The sequence below is a fragment of the Felis catus genome, chromosome C1, assembly GCF_018350175.1.
Source record: "Felis catus isolate Fca126 chromosome C1, F.catus_Fca126_mat1.0, whole genome shotgun sequence".
NCBI classification, from domain to species: Eukaryota; Metazoa; Chordata; class Mammalia; order Carnivora; family Felidae; genus Felis; species Felis catus.
In genome coordinates this window covers 157,000,890-157,019,730 of record NC_058375.1, presented here as the reverse complement: position 1 = coordinate 157,019,730, position 18,841 = coordinate 157,000,890, and the positions used below count along the sequence as shown (strand labels likewise).

Genomic DNA, 18,841 nt, shown 5'->3' with positions numbered 1-18,841 from the left:
TCTGAATTTGCCCTTCTTACTGCACAGGCTCTTCACACAGCTTTTTCCAGGTTTATTCTTAGCCATTTCCTTAAAGTCAAGCCCCTAGACCCCAGGACCTCGTGAGCCAGCCACGTTACCTGAGTCAGCAGAACTCGGTAAGTTCTTACCTTCTCTCCTGCTGGAGTGATGTCTCTGCTTTCCCTGCCCAGTGAGCTCTTGCCGTCCTTCACCAGCAGCCTTCCTCGTGGTCCCGCAGCGGATGCCGTCCTCTCTTTTGCAGTCCCACAGCGCTGGTGTCAGTCTTGTAGTGCTCACATTTTATTGATGTTATTAGTTTAAATATCTGTCACCTCTCTGGATTGTGAACTACTCCATGGTGTGGATTTACATTCAATTTATCTTTTGTCTAGAACTTGCCACCAGAATAGGTATTTAATAAAACTTTGTTGACTGAATGAATAAATAAGTGGTGTTTTAAAAAGGCTGAGCCGAGCTCTCTGCCCTGAGGGAGTGGACAATTCAGTATGTCATCCATTAAGTGTAGTATGGGATAGAACAGTATACAGTTGCAGGCAGAGATACCCCTTGGGAGAATTGGCAGAAGCTTCTTGCCTTAGAAGAAAAGAGATAAGAGTGTAGAAGGACAGATCGTGTATACAGGCCAAGGCATGTGTGTAATACACATATGAGAGGGTGGACTCGTGAAAATACGTAATTTGTATATAACTGGACTGTGGGGTGTCTAAAGGGATACGGTGGGAAAGAAGTCTTGGACGGGTACTTTGGGGCTAGGGTGTGGAGAGACTTGAATGTTAAGGAATTTGGACTCATAGGCAATAGTGAGTTCTTGTCAGTTTTTTTGAGAAAGTGCTAGTGTGACTAGTGGAAATATGAAGGATAAATAGGCAGGAGGTTACTGGCCAGGATATTGATAAGCAGTTTGTTTTAATAGGAGAGACAAAAAAAAATAATGTTGAATGCCGGGGGGGGGGGGGGGGGGGCGGGGAGGGAGGGGACCTGATCTAGCACAGTGGCAGTGGAGGAAGTGAAATTTGCAGAGTGTAACATTTGATAGATTTGGGTTGTGAGGAAGATGAAATGTAACAATGCCAACAGCACCTATCATGTCTTAAGTATTATGTGCGAGACATCATGTTAGGAACTCTATTCGACTGTGCCCCTTGGCCCAGATGATGGGGGACAGGGGAGGGGGAAAGAATTTCAGAAGTGTTGTTTTATTTTAACCCAAATGGAAATTTATTTTAAATATTTTGTGTTTGAGACAATTTATAGGAAATAGGTGCCGTATTAGGCCAATATCCAGTGAATGCCAAATGCAGACAGTTTCTATAGACAACTTCTGTAGAGAGATGCTTACTAGAAATAATACATTTATGTATTTTTATTCTTCTGGGGTTGGAATGTACCAACAGAAATGTAAAGTTAGACTAGTATTTTTCTATCTTTCACATTTTACTTCCCTCTTATTCTACCAAATAATCAAGGTTCCGAATTGTTATGAACAAAATACATAATTTTCCAGTGACATTTATGTTTATGTTTATTTATGTCACATTAATATTTACAGGAAGTTTGAGAACTTAATTCTCTGCTTTGACCGGCAAGGATATGTATTTCCCCTTTTGTAGAAAAACCATCAGGTGCAAAATTCTAGATCCTGTCTGCAGAATTTATCAGAAATTCCTAATAATAGAGGTAACTTGAAAACAATGGGATACTTTAGTTTCCAAATCTAAAAATTAGAACAAACAAGTTTTCTGATGAGTTTGAATATAGGAACACTTAGGGACATAGATGAAATAACAAAATACTTACCAATGAAACTTAACAATTCTATGTAACTGTGTTAATACACATTATACCAAACATTTTTATTTGGAAAATACATCATTTGTTTTCCTTTCTTTGTCTTAATGTTAGTTAGGCTCTCGACTTGTAGTGTTGGCATCAGTCATCACAGATCCAATGTTGCATCATCTAAAACAATTTTTCAGAGTCTGCTGTTGTCACTTTGCATTTTAAAAAGTGGAGGAGCACACTGTGTTTCCTCATGATGCTTTCATAAGAAATGTTAGCCCAGGCCATACGTATCAGTTTGAGTAATATGAAGATAGTTGCCCCCCTCAACTGTACCTCGATTGTTATAGGTTTGGTACGTAAAAGTCCATTTGTGTGTGTTGTCTCCAAAGGTCAAATTTGAGAGGCTTGTGCAATAGAATTGAGATATTTGCCATCGTAAAATATTTATTCCCAGAAGTAACTACTAAGCTCATGTCAAACATCTTGGTCCAATTTTATAACGTTCCCATAAGGTGAGTCTTTGCACCAGCGGTGTGCTGGTAAACATTGAAAACTGGCATTCTGGCAGTTTTGCATTAATGGCATGCAAATCCTAATTTGTTCTATTTTCCAGTTTCTGTTGTGTCAGTGAGTGCTTCTACTGGGGCCAACTTTACACAGCCAGTGTGAAGTCAACTATCTTGCAGACTTCCTGAAATTTTTAACAGTGGGCTCTCCTGAGTCAGCGTGAGCCAGCTCCAGCACAGAGGGAGGAACTAAGGGAGGTAATGCTGGAAAGGTGTCAAAATGAGGCTGGGGGGTTGAGCCTTAGTGAGTGGGTTGGAGATGGCTCACTAGAAATTGATCGGACATTCATAACCTACAACGCATTCGAAAAACAAGACTGAGAGACGAAGTTTCCAAGGTCATCAGCTTAGAGAGAGGGGAGGCCACTGGGGACCATGTGCTCTCTGGAGGAGACCGTGTCTGGAGGCCGTGTGTGCGGTAAAGACGGAACAAAGAACAGTAGGAGACGGGAGGACAGAGAAAAGTAGAAGGAGAAGCTGTACAGATTTGGGGAGGGCACGAAGTAAAAGAATGGGATTCAGCTGTGTCTACAAGATAACATTAGGGCAACAGGGAGGAGCGTTACATTACACAAGTGTGAAGTCACTAAATCTTGCAGGGGAGAGGCAGCTTGAGTGGCCTGCTGGGGACAGATAGTATTTTGTATGAGATTAAAGAGTGAGGATGGGCTGAGCAAGCGAAGGCTGCAATTAGAGACCGTCTTCAGAAAAATGTTGACAGTGAGAGGGGAGAGGGACCGAGTGACTGCTCCTGGAAGAAGCGAAATCTGAGCCCATCCCCCCTTGGGGCAGAAGTTTAGGAGAGAATTGAACATGTTCATGGTGGATGTGGAGAAGCAGGGCCTGGCTGTAAGTGTTTTGAAGGAATGAATGTGTGTATGGATAAATGAGCACTCAGGAGGCATTGGCTTTTAAAGGAAGGGGGATCCATTTTCCTACACACAGGAGGGAAAGAGGCAAAGAGGGAGGAAGAGTGTGAAGGAGCTGATCAGAAACTTGTAGAAGTGTTGGGTATAGGCTGGAAGGACTTGGTGCGCCCAGGGTGACAGGTGGAGCTGTTTGAAATGACCGGAGCTGGGTAGGATGGGGTTCCCCTGTGAGCCACAGTAGCAGAGCCTGGGCCTAGAAAGTTGGGGTCAGGATCCTGGTCCCCCAGCCTGGCACCATCTCTTCCAGCTGTATGGGCTTGAGCCAGGTGTTTCACTTCCCTGCACCTCGGTTTTCCCTCAGAAAAAATGGGGGAGTAAAATGATTCTCAACTCACAAGGCTACCGTGAAGATTAAGTTAGTTCATATCTTTCAAGTTGTCAGCGCGTAGTAGTAACTCTCTTCTATAAATAACAGCTGGTATGGGCTGGGGAGAGGGAGTAGGCTAACAACCAGTGATGAGGACAGTGCTTCTCCAACCTGAGTGAGAATAGGAATCACCTGAAGCTCTTGCTAAAAGGCATGTTCTGATTTAGTGGGTTTGGGGTGGGGCCCAACATGCAGCATTTCTAATAAGCTCTCCAGTGACGCTGTTGCTGCTTGGCCAGGAACTCCCCCGCCCCCGCCCTTGAGTGGCTGGGTTGTGGCAGCACTGATGCCCCTAGGCATGGCCAGAGAGTCTCTCTAATGGCACCAGGCAGCATGGCTATTCTCCATTCGCTCAGGGATGAAGGATGTTTGGTGAGCCCCCCACCCCGCGTTCCTCCCAGGTGTGATCTGTACAGGAGGCAGAGGGGGTGTAGGGTGGGGTGTGCTAAGTGCAGCGTCAGCCGAGTCCACCGTGGGCTCCAGATCTTATAAGGTGGGGGTGAAGCCAGGAGGGCCTGATAGAAGAGGCAGGGGAAGGCTGAGGGCTGGAGAGCACAGTGAGGCCAGGCGGTAGGTGGGGGATGGAGGTGTCAGAGAGGTCACAGGAGACGATGTCAGAGTATGAAGTAGGGGAACAGTAAAATATTCACTGCTGAAACCTTACTGAGTCTAATCTTATTCATTATTTTTGATGATTTAGAAGGCTTTTTGTTTGCTTGGCAGTGTCTCAAGGACATTGTAAACAGCAATTAATTAGAAACATTTTTTTTTTTTTTACACTCTGGTCAGTACAATGCCTGATAAAGGAAAAGTTACTTGCTTTCTACCATGTCTGGATCACTTGGGTTCAGGCTGTGGTCAGATTACACGTTTGACAGGTGGAGAAGTGGAGCACAGGATTCCTGTTGGTGGGGAAATCATGCCGAGGAGCCGCTGAAATCCTGCCTCCAGGGAGAAGTTAATGTAGCTGTGGAAGGCAGCTGGCAAGTGCCTCGGAAAGAGGCGCCAGGCAGGATCGGACAAATTCTGCTAAATTTTGGTCACTTTCTCTTTGGGTCACATTCATCCTTTGTTAGAGAAACACACTTTAATTTCTAACATGTTTTAACACCCTGTATGGAGAGCTTACCTGCTGGCTGTCTTCTACTGTCTTTCATACCTTGCTTCCTGTTCTGGTGTCAGGGGCCAGCTGGCCACCTGGGATGTTGTCCAGAGATCCTGGGTCCTGATATGTATGAAAAGCTCCTGTTCAGAGGGGCACCCCTGGGAAGACCAGAGAGACCCCTCCAGTGACTTCCCCCTTGTTGCCTCCTTTCCCTACTCGTGGCTGCTTCATCCCCGCTCTGCTTTGGACACGTGACCCTGTGGCTACCAGACATAGCCCGAGACCACACTGTTCCTCTGCGCGTCTGAACCTGACTTCTTTTCTGGTGGGAATCAGAACTTCAGTTCATTTTGTAAAAATGGATTTTCATAAAGACGCAGTTTCGAGAAAGGGAAGAAAATACTACTCTCCTCTTCAGAGGTATGACGTGCGGGTGGAACTGCTCAATTGTATTTTATTCCCAGTCTTGGGACTGAATGTCGCTGCCTGTAAAACTTTCTCTAACTTATTGCTGGGCCTGAGGAATTTGTGAGCTTATGACTGAGCCCATTTCTCTGAGAAGTATCGGATTCTTTTGTTTAAGCCTCAGCTACCACCTCTTGGCTTTATTAGATGATCAAATTATGTAACAGAACGAGAACAATGCAGCAGTAATGCAATCCAGATTCTGAGGATGAATAACTCCCATCCTTGTCATTGTGGACGATGGGGAAGGACAGAAGCCTTTACACATCTTTTTTGTTTTGTTTTGTTTTGAAATTTTTAGTTGGTAGAGTATTCTTCAGTTCCTAAATAAGAACCCCGTTTGTTAAACTATGTGAAACGTAGTTGCCTTGACTTTGGAAGGTAGAAGTTGTTGGTTGTAGTCCCTGCAAACTCCCTGCAAGGATGTAGCTTCCTGGAATTGCTTCCTGGTCTCTTCAGTGTAGATCAATGTCCCATAAAGATACCATGAAACCTGGGTTTGAAATGATGTTGCAAGTTCTTTTCCTTTCAGGAAACCAGGAAAGGCTCATTACAAATCTGTATTCTTATTCTTCCTACTCCTGTACCAGTATTTTATGCTACATAGGTTTTATAATGTTTTTGTCTTAATTTCTACATTTGTTTGTTCAATATTTATGACTTAAAGGCCGATGCCGCCATTTCCCTCAATGTCTGAGGTTATCATCTTAGACATTTTCTTTGTCTCTCTTCCGGCAAATAAAACTAGGAGGGAGACAGCCTGGGTTCTAAAAGAAGATGCCCATTTTATTGTCTGTGGTTGGATCCTGCCTGTGGAAACAAAACTGTTGACAGATCTTGTAAACAGAGAGGAAAAAGGGGCATAAACGAAGTTTTAAGATGTAAAGCTGTACTATCTCTGCTGTTGGAGGGATTTCCTTAGCATAACCTCTTAAGTATTAGGTACTTGAAGAATACCAATTTGTGAACTGTGCTTCATTATTGCAGTTTCAGTAAAGGTAGAGTTGTGTTCTATTTCTGATAACAGTTTTCCTTGTTTTCTCACTTCTTAGTTAATAGTATGTTTTGTGATAGATGTGGCTTTACATTCTTTCTTTTAACGTAGTCATTAACAGATTTTCCTGTACTATCATCATGATTAGTATTGCTAAGAAAATAATTTGACTGTATATGTCAATAGAAAATCATTTTCTCTTCCCCTACCCATTTCTTTGTAGTTTTAAAGAGCAGTCTGTTCTGAAAGTGTTGAAGTGAGTTTCAGCATTTTTTCCATACGGTACTTTGCCAGCATCTATAAAGCATTATCATTAGAATAGGTCATTTCCAATGATCAGAATATGCAAATGGAAAAAATATCTTATGTCAAACACAGAAGGGGTTGTTTCAAATTCGAATTCGTTTTTTTGGAGTGGAGAGAAGCTTCCCCCCCCCCCCCCATTAAGCATAACTGTTTTACTTATAAATAAGAACTTTTTACTTTTGAACTTTCCATCCTGGAGTTCAGGTCTTCTAGACCAAGTGGTCAGGCTTGCTTTTACAGATTCCACAGGATAATTCCTTTAAGTCAGACCCAACCCCGAGTCTGTTTTGATTATGAATTGACATTGATCAAACGTGTGTAAATAGTTACTTTACATTTAAGGTCTGTGGCATTTCCCTCAGGATTAATGAGGCTACCATGATATAACCAACTAGTTTGTATTACGGAAATTAGTCTTTCTTCACATCATAAGTCTTTCAAAGTCTTCGCAGGATGTTTTTAGACAACTTCAGTTTCACGGTTACCATTCAGTGGCATAAGATTTGCATTTGAATGGGAATCTGAGGGCTTTTATTTTTGCCTTAATTTTGTCCCTCTAGCCTTGTGATCTTCTATCTTCCATCACTTTCCAGGCCTGGGTCTTCATTTCCTCATCTGTAAATTGAGGGGGTTGGACTAGACCCTATCCAGGGTCCCTCTCCCCTTGAAGTTCCTCTGAATCAGTGGATCACTCACTGGCTGTTACGTTCACATGTTCGCTGCTACATTGCTTTGTTCAGTTACACCTGAATCTGTTTTTTTAGCGCAAATTACTTTGGTCAGAGGCTCATCATTCGCAGTCATCCTGTCCTTTTAAAAGTTTTGCTTTTTCAACCACACAGGCATTTGAAGAAAATACCCCTGAATCACATCTACATCTCTAATCACAAGTTCAAATAAACTTGAAATCCTTGCAGAAGACTGTTATAACCTGTTTGGATGATCCGGCATGGCTGCTGTTTATCTTGCCATGTTTCTAGCAATCCCCCAAGTCTCAAAAGTGTTACAAGGTTGTTAAGAATAGTCTGATGCTGTTTCGTTTTGCTCAGGTAGGTTGAGCAGAATCTTGGGAAAACAAGTGTGATGTCAGGTTCTGACAAAGAGCAAGGTGGCAACAAAAGGGTATTTGCTTTTTTGATGGAGGCTTTAGATTGCTGATCAGTCCTAGACTGAGGTGTTTCATTAGGCTGCCTGACTCCCTTGCCTTCCCTCTGTCAGCAGTCTGTTGCTTGCTTGCATTTCCTTAGGCAGTCTTGAAGCCGATCACATGGCCTTTAGTGTGTAGTAACTAACAAAGTATTAAATGAAGCAAAAGGGAAAGATGGATTTGATCCCTGTGGCTGACGCACGTGGTATTCTTCCAAAATATTTTGCTCTTGGTGTATAGTAATGCGTTTCGAGAACACAGTATCTTTGGAAAGAGGATGAGTGTGGGAGTCTGCGGGCTATGTAGTCTTTTTGGGGTATTAACTGCTCTGCCTGAATTCGTAACCACTCAAGGTATTTCCAGCGTAGGTGTGTGTGCTGTGCGACCCAACTAGCAGCACCAGCGAGCACTGTTCACGTTCTGCTAGTGAAAAATCTGGGCGGGTGTGTTTTGATTCAGGTGAGAAGAGTTCCTGGGTCAAGCGGTCACCTTCATAAAACCGAGGACGGTGACTGGGAGTGGAGTGACGACGAGATGGACGAGAAAAGTGAAGAAGGGAAGGCCGCTTTTTCTCAAGAAAAGGTAAGTGATGTTGACGATGGTGAGCTAGCCTGTGCACAATTTTATGTTTGTGGCATTTTGTGTGTGCACGTATTAATGGATATGCAATTGTTTTACAGTCCCGAAGAGTAAAAGAAGAAAATCCAGAGGTGAGTGGTGGTGATTTATTTTAACATTTTTTTGCCACCTCACCATCCCCCCCTCCCACGAGCCCCCCTCCCCCTTGCAGTATCAGAGTATGATCCATTTGGGGAGGAGACATCAAAATTTCGTCCTCACGGAGTAGCAGAAAAGAAAAGGCATGTAGACTTTGCAGGTCCTGATACTGTCTGAGTTACTTTTGGTCTTTGTAACTTGGGGCCGATTGTTTTACTCTCTGAGCCTCAGTTTCCTCCTCTGTTAGATGGTAATGACCAATCACACTACTTTTAAGTTGCTGTGAGCATTTGATAAAATCATGCACACGAAGCACCCACTGAGTGCTCAGCTTAGTTGATCTCAACTCTTGATATTACTGTCATGTAGAAAACATAATAGGCATTCGGGCAAAGTCTCTTCTAGATTTTTGGTTTACAGTAAAGCAGATAATTAAAATGGTGGGAGGCTCTAGGTTGAGTGTGCTTTACAATCTAGTGGGTAACTTAGTAGGCAGGACACACTCTGATCAGCTTCCCTTTGAGAACTGGTCACCTTTTGATTAACTTTACTTCTTCCATCTGGTTAATTATCCTAATGCTAATGTCTAATGATGACTATAGTTCAGAAGACTTGCTAATTTTCCTAGAGAAAATTCGAGCATATTTAAATAGCTCCAAATATTTTACAGACCTAGTAATTAATGTGTACCTTGATAAATTCTCATTAAGGAAACCGAAGACTTTGGGATACAGATGATATCCATCCCAACTTTTTCTTTTGTTTTAATTAGCAGATGCTTCCTTTTGATGAAGTGAAGTAAATCTTAGATTCCACTACAAGGGGCCAGCTGGACTTTCTGAGAAGAGTACATCCGAGCTACAATCTATTGTTTCCCTGTCATTCTCCCTTCCCTCTGGTCTGTCCATTCTTCATGCCCCACCGATAGGCCTTGACTAGGGGTTTCTCAGTCTGCCTACCTCCCACTGGTAACTGTCCTTCAGTTCCTGTTTCTTCCTGTGTTGATCATAGGAATTCATCTTGTCATTTTGTATATAAAAGATAAGGTTTGTCAAGGAAGTTATCTCCCTCTGTTACAAATGATGGTGAGGACTTCCACAATAGGACCCATTGGCCACACACATGTGCTGGTTTCTAGAACCATCTTAACCAGGTATCGCGCACTCTGCCCTCTTCTGCCCACTCTGCTGTTTTACCTACAGTGAAGTGCAGAGTCAAGGTTTTTCGTCTCTTTCCTGGAGTGTCTCTAACTAAAAGTGTCAGTCCTGCTTAGAAATAGAACAAAATAATGTGATTTCGGGTAGCATCATGATTCAGAAAGCATTCATTTTGGTTCACCACAGGACGTCTTTATTGGCATGTTTTCACTGAGTCCTGCCTTAACCTGGTACAGACTGAGGGTTGTGGGTCCTTCCTCTTGAGGATTTGTGAAGTTTATTGTGACAGTATCCTCCTATGTGCTTGTTGAAGTTGCTTTGATAACTGATCTGTTATGTGGATATTAGCAGTATCTTTTTGGCAAGAATGTTTTCTGCATAGACAGGAAAGAGAGTAATGTATAGCATGCTGTCAGTCATCACTGTCGACCTTCTTGGGTGGGATTTAAAAGTGTTAGACACTTCGCCGTGTCTAGACTAATTTGATTTCCCAGTGATATACGTCTGTTCCCGTATGAGTTTATAATTGAGGAAACATGAAACCTTACTTTTGTGAAAGGTTCATGTCTTTGAATGTGAACACTTTCACCAAATTTTAGGAATAATCAGCCCCACCTGCTATTGCACGGCTTCTCAGGCCATTTGTTTTGTTTTGTTATCTTTTTTGTTTTTCACATTTCAGTAGCTGGCATTTCAGTATCCTGAACTGTGTTAAGGGCAGATACAGTGATGGTTGCTCTGTCCTTTCAGCTTTTTAATTAAAGTAGCCCCGTCTTGCCAACCACCCAAATTCACTTTTTGTGTAAGTGAAGCAAAACGTATTTATCTATTACAAAGGGAATTAGAACTGTTGAATATGTAAATAGGCAACAAATGTATGCACACATGCACATATATATACCTACTGTGCACACTGTTTTAGGAGGTGTTGGGAATACAACAGTAAAAAAACAAAACAAAACAAAAAAAAAAACCATGAAATCCCTGTCCTTGTGGCACTTACATTTTTTAAATTTTATTTTATTTATTTATTTTGAGACAGAGAGTGAGGGTGAGCAGGGGAGGGGCAGAGAGAGAGGGAGAGAGAGAGAATCCCAAGCAGGCTCCGCGCTGTCAGCACAGAGCCTGATGCAGGGCTTGAGCTCACAAACCGTGTGATCATGACCTGAGCTGAAATCAGGAGTCAGATGCTTACTGGACTGAGCCACCCAGGTGCCCCATTGTGACACTTACATTTTGATAGGAGCAAGTAAAAAACAAGCGACAGACTTTATAAATCAGTACATTATGTGGTTTGTTACAGTGGAGTACGGGCAATGGGGAGAAAATAGAACGGTGTGGAAAGTACAGGGAGTGTGTTAAGGGACTGTGATTCTTAAATGGGTTGGTCAGGGTAGGCTTTATTGAAAGGGACACAAAGACTTGTAAAATGTGTGGAAGAACTAAACAAAAAATCCCGAAGAGCCACTTTTATTTTGCTACCTCTCCTGCCCCTGTGACTGTTCCTTCTTTCCATAGAGGTTTTCAGTTTACAGTATTTTCTTCCAGACTTTTTTCTTCTCATTTACATATAAATATGTAAATAAAGAAACCCATATCATATTAAAAGTGTGAATGGGATCATAAAAGCCATAAATTTATTTTTTTATTGAAGTATAGTTGATGCAGCTTTCTGTTCATTTCAGGTGTGCAACACGGTGATTCCACAAAAATGTCTTTCTGGTTTTTGCAACTTGCCTTAAATCTTGGAATATCTTTCCATGTTAGTTGTTGCAGATCTGCCTCTATTTTAACTGCAGAATACTATTACCTTGGATGGACTGAAGTGGTTTATTTAACCACTAACTTTGTGAACATTTAGGCGACTATTATAAACCGCATTCCATTAACATTTTGTGTACGCATTTTAAGGAGCACATGTGCAGGTTAAGCATTTTAAAGAATTTAAAGAACCGTGGGTTTTCGTTTGACAAAATCTGGTTTTGGATTTTTCAATAGCTGCTATCAAAAGCTAAACCACTTTATGGGGCGCCTGGGTGGCGCAGTCGGTTAAGCGTCCAACTTCAGCCAGGTCACGATCTCGCGGTCCGTGAGTTCCAGCCCCGCGTCAGGTTCTGGGCTGATGGCTCAGAGCCTGGAGCCTGCTTCCGATTCTGTGTCTCCCTCTCTCTCTGCCCCTCCCCCGTTCATGCTCTGTCTCTCTCTGTCCCAAAAATAAATAAAAGTTAAAAAAAAAAAATTAAAAAAAAAAAAAAGCTAAACCACTTTAAATATCTTACATTTTTATTTGCCAATTATATCTCTGTAAAGCTGAGACTAAAAAAAAGCAGCACCAATTTATATAGCCTCTGACAGTGTACCTTATACCTTTAAACATCTTTGAGGGTGAAAATGCTTATCTGTGCCAAGTGGCACGTTTAAATGCCAGTGTTTACATTTTGATAAGCTTTTCGAGAATGCTCATCATTTAAATCACAGTTTATTTCCTTGGCTGACTGGAAGCTACTGGAAGACTGGGCTAGTATTTTATTCATATTTATGTTCCCTTTGCATCTAGTAGACGCTCTCTCCATGTTCGTTGGTGACGTGAATACCCACACACTGAAGTAACCATTAAACAGGTGCCTGAAGAAGCATATCGTATTTATGAGTAGGTCAGAAGTGAGCAGAGAAATCCAAAGATGCCATTTCATTGAGCTGAAGTTCAGAGAAGGTAGCTTTACTTAGTAGTTACATTCAGACAGAGGAAGATAGTCCAATAAAAGAAGGGGTGCTGTAGAAATGCTTAATTTGTAAAGGGCTATTTGGCTTCCCTAGGAAGGTATAAGGCAGAATATCCAGGTATTACAGGGTTTGTTGGAGAAGATTAAGAAGGCCAGGGTGGGGTGTTTGTCAGGGGGGCCTTGGGAAGATGTGCTTGGTATTGGGCTGTACCAGGAGATCCTCCTAAATCCGAAAGAAAATTTCCAGTGTAACCTGTAAAGTTCTAGAGTTGTACTGCTCATCTTGAGGTTCATAGCCCAACCCATTTCAAAGCTGGTCCTCCTATGTTCCTAACTGGACATTTTAGAAGTAGCCTTGCAAGGTATTAGTTATGACCTGCCAGTAATTCATAGTTTTTTATAAGTAGGTAATTCATGCTCATTTCATTTATTTATTATTGTATTCCACTTGGATGTGGAAGCCAGTGGTAGAACTTCATGTTAATAATGCAACAGTAATATTAATAATGAAGTTAATGGAGCAAATACTTAATCTGTGCTTGATTTTTTACATGAAGCAGTGCTAAGTACTGTACCATTGTGGGAATTACACAAAAACAAGGCAGAGAGCCCTGCTCTCTAGAAACTTCTCATCGCTTTGGAGGTAGGGGTCGGGAGTAGTATTTGCAAGACTGGCTTCCTCATGTGGGGGGTTTCCTATTTGCCATCCTAGCTTTTGTAAAACCTTCATTTATTATCTCATTATTGATCTTTTTTGACCAGTGATTTGGGAATCTGTTTTTGTCAGATTCTGAAAATAATCGATACATGTTTTATAATCTTTTAAAATCAATTTTGCCTTATATCCTCATTTTCTACATAAAAGTAAAAATGCCTTTATCTTTACATTCACACTTCATTTGGGTTTCCTTTAACCAAGGGAGACATTTGCTAAGGCTTCTACTAAAGAAGCATTCTTTTTAGCACAGCCCCTCTGTTAGGTGGCATGAAAACATATGGTTTGTAACCCTAGATTCACATCAGAAAAGCTGAAAGCTTTAAAAATGCAGATGCCCAGAACTAGCCCTCAAATTATGATTTGGTAGTTGGGGCTGAGGTCCAGGCAAGTCTGGTTTTCAGAAAGCTGCTCATGTGATTGATACATGGCTAGGATCAAAAACCACTGGCTAGGAAAACCACACCAATTGCTCTGAATCCCAAAGTCCACACTGAAATCCGAGAAGATTGTGTGCTCAAAATTTCTGAAGATTTGCTTCAAATATCTGTCTATCAGAAATGTCAAGAAGAAAAGAGAGAGGGGGAGAAGAGAAAAAACTATGAAAGATGATTCAGAGCCCCCTTGGAGAAGTTGTCCTTATTTAATCAGGTGTAATGAAGGCAGGTGGAAGGTTTGTTGACTTAGGCCCTCTCTAGCCCATGAGAGACATATTGAAGAATTCTGTTACAGAATTGAGGCTAGGTTAGTTGTGAAAATGTTGTTTCCTGTGATATTTTGTTCTGAGGAGAAAAGAAATTTGGTGAGGGTTTAGGTTGAGTTAATTTTATAGCGATTAGTCACAATGCGGAAGCTAAATTTATTGCTTGTGTTTACTCATTGCTGTTACCTGATTGCTAAAACTGCCTTCAGCTTTTTAAATGTATTTCTGATGACATTGTGTTTTCCAAATGCCTGTCAGCTCTGATACGTGTTTGTTTTATATCCATTTGTAGATGGAGGCAAAGATTTGCTTTCTCCCTCCAGATTTATTATACTTAGCCTTGTCATCACAGATAGCTTTAACTTGATACCTTTATGCCACCATTTTCCAAAAGATGTTCTTATTTTAAATGACTGGCTTTCTGACTTTTTTGTGATAAAAGCTAGATTTGTGATCAGAAATCTTTCTGTATTTCTGAAAATAACCTTCTATTTTGTAATAATTTTAGATTGCAAGAAAAAGTGCAAAGATGATACAATGTTCCCATACACTCTTCACCCAGGATCTCCCACTGTTAAATTCTTATGTGACCCTGGTACTTTTGTCACAACTAAGAAGCAAAAGTGTTACATTATTATCAACTAACCTCAGACTGTATTCATATTTCACTAGTTTGTGTACTAAAATCCTTTTTTTGTCTCAGGATCCAATCCAGGATAACACACTGCATTTAGCCACAGTATTTTTAAAAATAGAAAATGAGAAGATTAAGCAGAGCTCTGTGGAAAATTAGCAGACATTGTCCCTTTCTTTTCCCTATTCTGGGATCTTTGCCTCTCTTTTACCCAGTTTCAGAGGCCTGTTTCCAGGGTGGTGTCCACCATTAATCTGTTCTTTTCCTCTTCCCTTCCTATCAAAACACCCATTCTCTCAAATGCAGTTCTTTTGATTTTTAATGTTTATTTATTTATTTTGAGAGAGAGCTTGAGCAGGGGAGGGACAGAGGAAGAGAGGGAGAGGGAGAGAATCCCAAGCAGGCTCCATGCTGTCAGTGCAGAGCCTGGCATGGGGCTCAAGATCATGACCTGAGCCGAAATCAAGTCAGATGCTTAACCAACCCAGCCACCCAGGCTTCCCTTGAATGCACTTCTTATAGCAAAAAAAAAAAAAAAAAAAAGCCAAAAAAAAAAAATTCCAGCAAGCAAATTTATATTATACTGTGATGAATAACACCTGTTTAATATGTTGGCTTTCTTGTAAGCTTTTATAATTAAAAATGTATGCCCATTGGGGCGCCTGGGTGGCTCAGTTGGTTGAGCATCCAACTCTCGATTTCAGCTCAGGTCAGGATCCCAGGTTGTGGGATTGAATGCCATGTCAGGCTCCACTCTGAGCAGGGAGTCTGCTTAAGATTCTCTGTCTCTCAAGGGGCGCCTGGGTGGCTCAGTCGGTTAAGCGGCCGACTTCGGCTCAGGTCATGATCTCGCGGTCCGTGAGTTCGAGCCCTGCGTCGGGCTCTGTGCTGACAGCTCAGAGCCTGGAGCCTGTTTCAGATTCTGTGTCTCCCTCTCTCTCTGACCCTCCCCTGTTCATGCTGTGTCTCTCTCTCTGTCTCAAAAGTAAATAAACGTGAAAAATTAAAAAAAAAAAAAGATTCTCTGTCTCTCTCTCTCCCTCTTTCCCTCTCCTTGGCTAGCACCCTCTCTCAAAAAGAAAAAAGAAAAAAAAACAAAAAGAAAAAAATTTGCCCCAGAGGGCATAAATAAGCTGAACTGATAGAATTAGGTCCATAATGGTGAAATTTGGAGGATTCTAGTTGGTTGTGAAAGAAGGTGTTTTGTACAGGGAACTTCCCTCTCCATCCCTCTTGTGCATCTCTTCATATTTTCCTGAGGAATCACCCAGATTGCTTGTGCACCAGTGAGAGTCAGAGGCTGGTCCCTTCATTAGATGCAGGATTACACCTACAGAGTGAGGTTGCAACAGGGTGCTTGGGGATCCAGTCCCCAGTGCAGGTAACTAGCTCTCCTTCCTGATGATGGCCCAGGAATAAGGGAGCAGGGCAGGAGATGGGACCTCCCACGGAGGAAGACAAGTTTTCATCTCTAGTAAATGCCAGTAAGGTTTTTTCAGTTTACAGTGGTCCCTGGACTAGAGGTGGGATATTCTGTAAGTGCTGATGTGGCTTTTGGTTGTATCTCAAACCTTAAGTGAGATGATGGGATCAGTCAGCCTGAAAGATTCTTCACAAAAGATGATTTGGTGTAGGCCCAGGTCCTCTGGCTGGTTAAAGAATACAGGTTGGTTGTTCTTCTTACACTGTCATATTCCCCCAACATTTTATGAAAATTTTCAAAAATACAGCAATATTAGAAGTATTTTACAGGGGCGCCTGGGTGGCGCAGTCGGTTAAGCGTCCGACTTCAGCCAGGTCACGGTCTCGCAGTCCGTGAGTTCGAGCCCCGCGTCAGACTCTGGGCTGATGGCTCAGAGCCTGGAGCCTGTTTCCGATTCTGTGTCTCCCTCTCTCTCTGCCCCTCCCCCACTCATGCTCTGTCTCTCTCTGTCTCAGAAATAAATAAACATTAAAAAACAATTAAAAAAAAAAGAAGTATTTTACAGCAAACATCTATGTACCTACATTTAGATCCTACCATTACTATACTTGGTTTATCATGTGCACATCTATTCATTCATCAGTGCGTCTTCATTTTCTGATGCATCTCAAAGTAAACTGCAGACATTAGTACACTTCCGCCTATGACTTCATCACTAATATTGTGATGAAGCACAACAATTTTGAGGAAGCACAGAGTAACAATTTCATGTCTTAAACTTTAGAAAACTTGCTGCAAAAAATTTCTGATGACTTCTGATTGTTTTAGAATTGATAGTAAGCTTAGAAAATAATATGTTTTTTTTTGTTGTTTTTTGTTTTTTTTTTTTCATTTTCATTGCTGTTCCTCTTCTAGTTTTATTTTCTGGTCTTTCAAGTTTTGTTCAAGGGCAGAGTTCACAGAAAGTAGGGCTCAGAAATACTTTTGGTATCACATTAGGGTTGGATTTCCAACCTTGAGGAAAAAACATAACCTGTCGTTCTGACTTTTCCTTTGGGGAAATGTGTTTTAAAAGTCCAATTACTTATGTATGTTTCTTAATCCAGTAAATAAATCATTCATTAGTCAAAGTAATGATTAAAGGTTAAATGATGATTAAAGGTTACTATCCTAATATCCTTTCATTGGGGAACTTTAACGTTGGACTATGTCATATAGATACAAGACCTATAGAAATTGTGTGACAAGAAAAAAATGATCCTAGAGCATCTTTCTGTTACCAAATTTATCAAATTTAAAATATCCAGTAGTCCATGCCTTTTCACTTTAGCTCAGTGGCTCTCTGAAAACATCAGGAGGATCACCCAGGGCACTTGTTAAAGATACCCATTCTCTCCCGTCTCCCTGAAATTCTGAATCCTAGGCTAGGTGGACCCAGGAATCTTAATCACGCGTCCTGGGTGATTCCAATACACATCATCAAAGGACAACACTTGGGGAATAACTGCTTTAAAATTACTTATGTAAAATTGTCTCTGATAGGTGGGACTTAATGTAACCACACTGACCTTAATGTCTCATTTTGGTTTCCTTAAGTGCTGTAACAGTGGCTCTCTTAACAGATGGCGGTGAATGCCAGCAGTATACCCGAGCAAATACGGTCCCTTTCTGTGCAGGATCCTCAGGTATGTTTCTCCACCAGTCCTTTATGTTTGAGGTGATTTGTAGACCTATTTTTAGAAAAACCAACATTTTAGGAAGATAGACAGTTTCGGGGTAATCCATCAGAACCGGAGGCTTGTAAACTCTCTCTTTTTTTAATAGGTATGGAGAAGAGAGTACTGTTACTATTGACCATGATTTTCAGGACCCCCAACCTTTAAATGATAGGTTCAAGAGCAAGGATTGATTACCAGACTGCTTCTGAAATTGTTGGTACTGTGTGAAATAAGATAAGGAAAGAAAATGACTCCCCATTCGGTTAGACTCTAGCTATAAAACAGTATAATTAATTGATACTTTTTTTTTTGGCTTCTGGTTGGATTTTTATAACCTGTTTTCATAATTCTTTTATCATTGAATTTTATGGGCCAATTTATCTCTACAACTTGCCTTGTAAAAATGGAAGTCCACTGACTGTGAAATGCATTTATACTAAAAGTTACATGATGGAAAACATGCGCCGTGAGTCGTGTTGGGTGCTGATGAAGGGTGCTGAGCAGTGCAGGGGTGGGAACATGGACATAGAAGCAGAGTGCAGACCCCCATTCTGGTTTCACTGTATAATTAGTAAGCAAGCCCTTTCGCTTTCAAAGTCATTATACTATCAAGCATCATCAGCCTTAGGATCACAACTTTGTCCCCCAAATCTGCACATCCGTTGATAAATTCATTTTTATCCTACCTGATGTGTGTTTTATGAAAACAGCTGTATACTGAGGAGAGAATAATGGAATTTCATGGTTGCAGGAAGCCTGTTTTGAAGTCAGACAGCTAGTCCTTGGCCCTTATTTTATAGCCAAGGAAGCATAGGCTTGCAGAAGTTGGCTCACGTAAGGTCATATAACTGGTTAGAGGCAGAGACAGGATTCAGTTTAGGTCTTTTTACTCCATATCAGGCAACTCAGTAAAACACCTTGAGATAAACTTCAGGGACTGGTTGAATGATAAAAGGCAAGTGAGGAATAGTAATTTGTCAGGAAGTGAATAGAATAAGGGAAACAGGAAAGGGGATTAGGATAACTGATATTATGTAACACATAGTTGATGAGTTGTTTTCATATATTTGTTCTTCCAGCAAACTTTTGAGACCGGTATTATCCCCATTTTGTAAGTGGGAAAATAGGTTCAGGGAATGACTTGCTCATGATTGCATGTCTGGTCAGTGGCAGAGGCAAGTCTTGATCCAAAATCTCTATTTTTCTACTCCCAACAAGAAGGTCTGCTCATTTCTAAGGATTTGTAGGAGTCAGGAGGAGCTATGGAGTAGAGGCATTTGTGGTTGATGATTTATATTTATGGAAATCAGTTCTAGGTGAGAAACGCAGGGAAGATAAACAGTGACCTAATCTACTGGATTCCACTTTC

The 18,841-nt window shown here is 41.3% G+C and overlaps 1 protein-coding gene across 6 annotated transcripts in view; it reads left to right on the top strand.

Moving 5' to 3' along the window:
* Positions 1–18,841, top strand: part of STK39 (serine/threonine kinase 39) — a 324,725-nt gene that overhangs the window by 176,721 nt on the left and 129,163 nt on the right. For 5 of the 6 annotated variants that reach the window (XM_045033904.1, XM_023259427.2, XM_045033901.1 and 2 more), the window contains 3 exons: positions 8,142–8,264; positions 8,363–8,392; positions 17,377–17,439. In XM_045033904.1, the coding sequence (XP_044889839.1) occupies positions 8,142–8,264; positions 8,363–8,392; positions 17,377–17,439 (216 nt within the window). Of the gene's footprint in view, positions 1–8,141; positions 8,265–8,362; positions 8,393–17,350; positions 17,440–18,841 lie in introns of all 6 variants that reach the window. The other variant, XR_006583266.1, reaches the window with a different exon arrangement.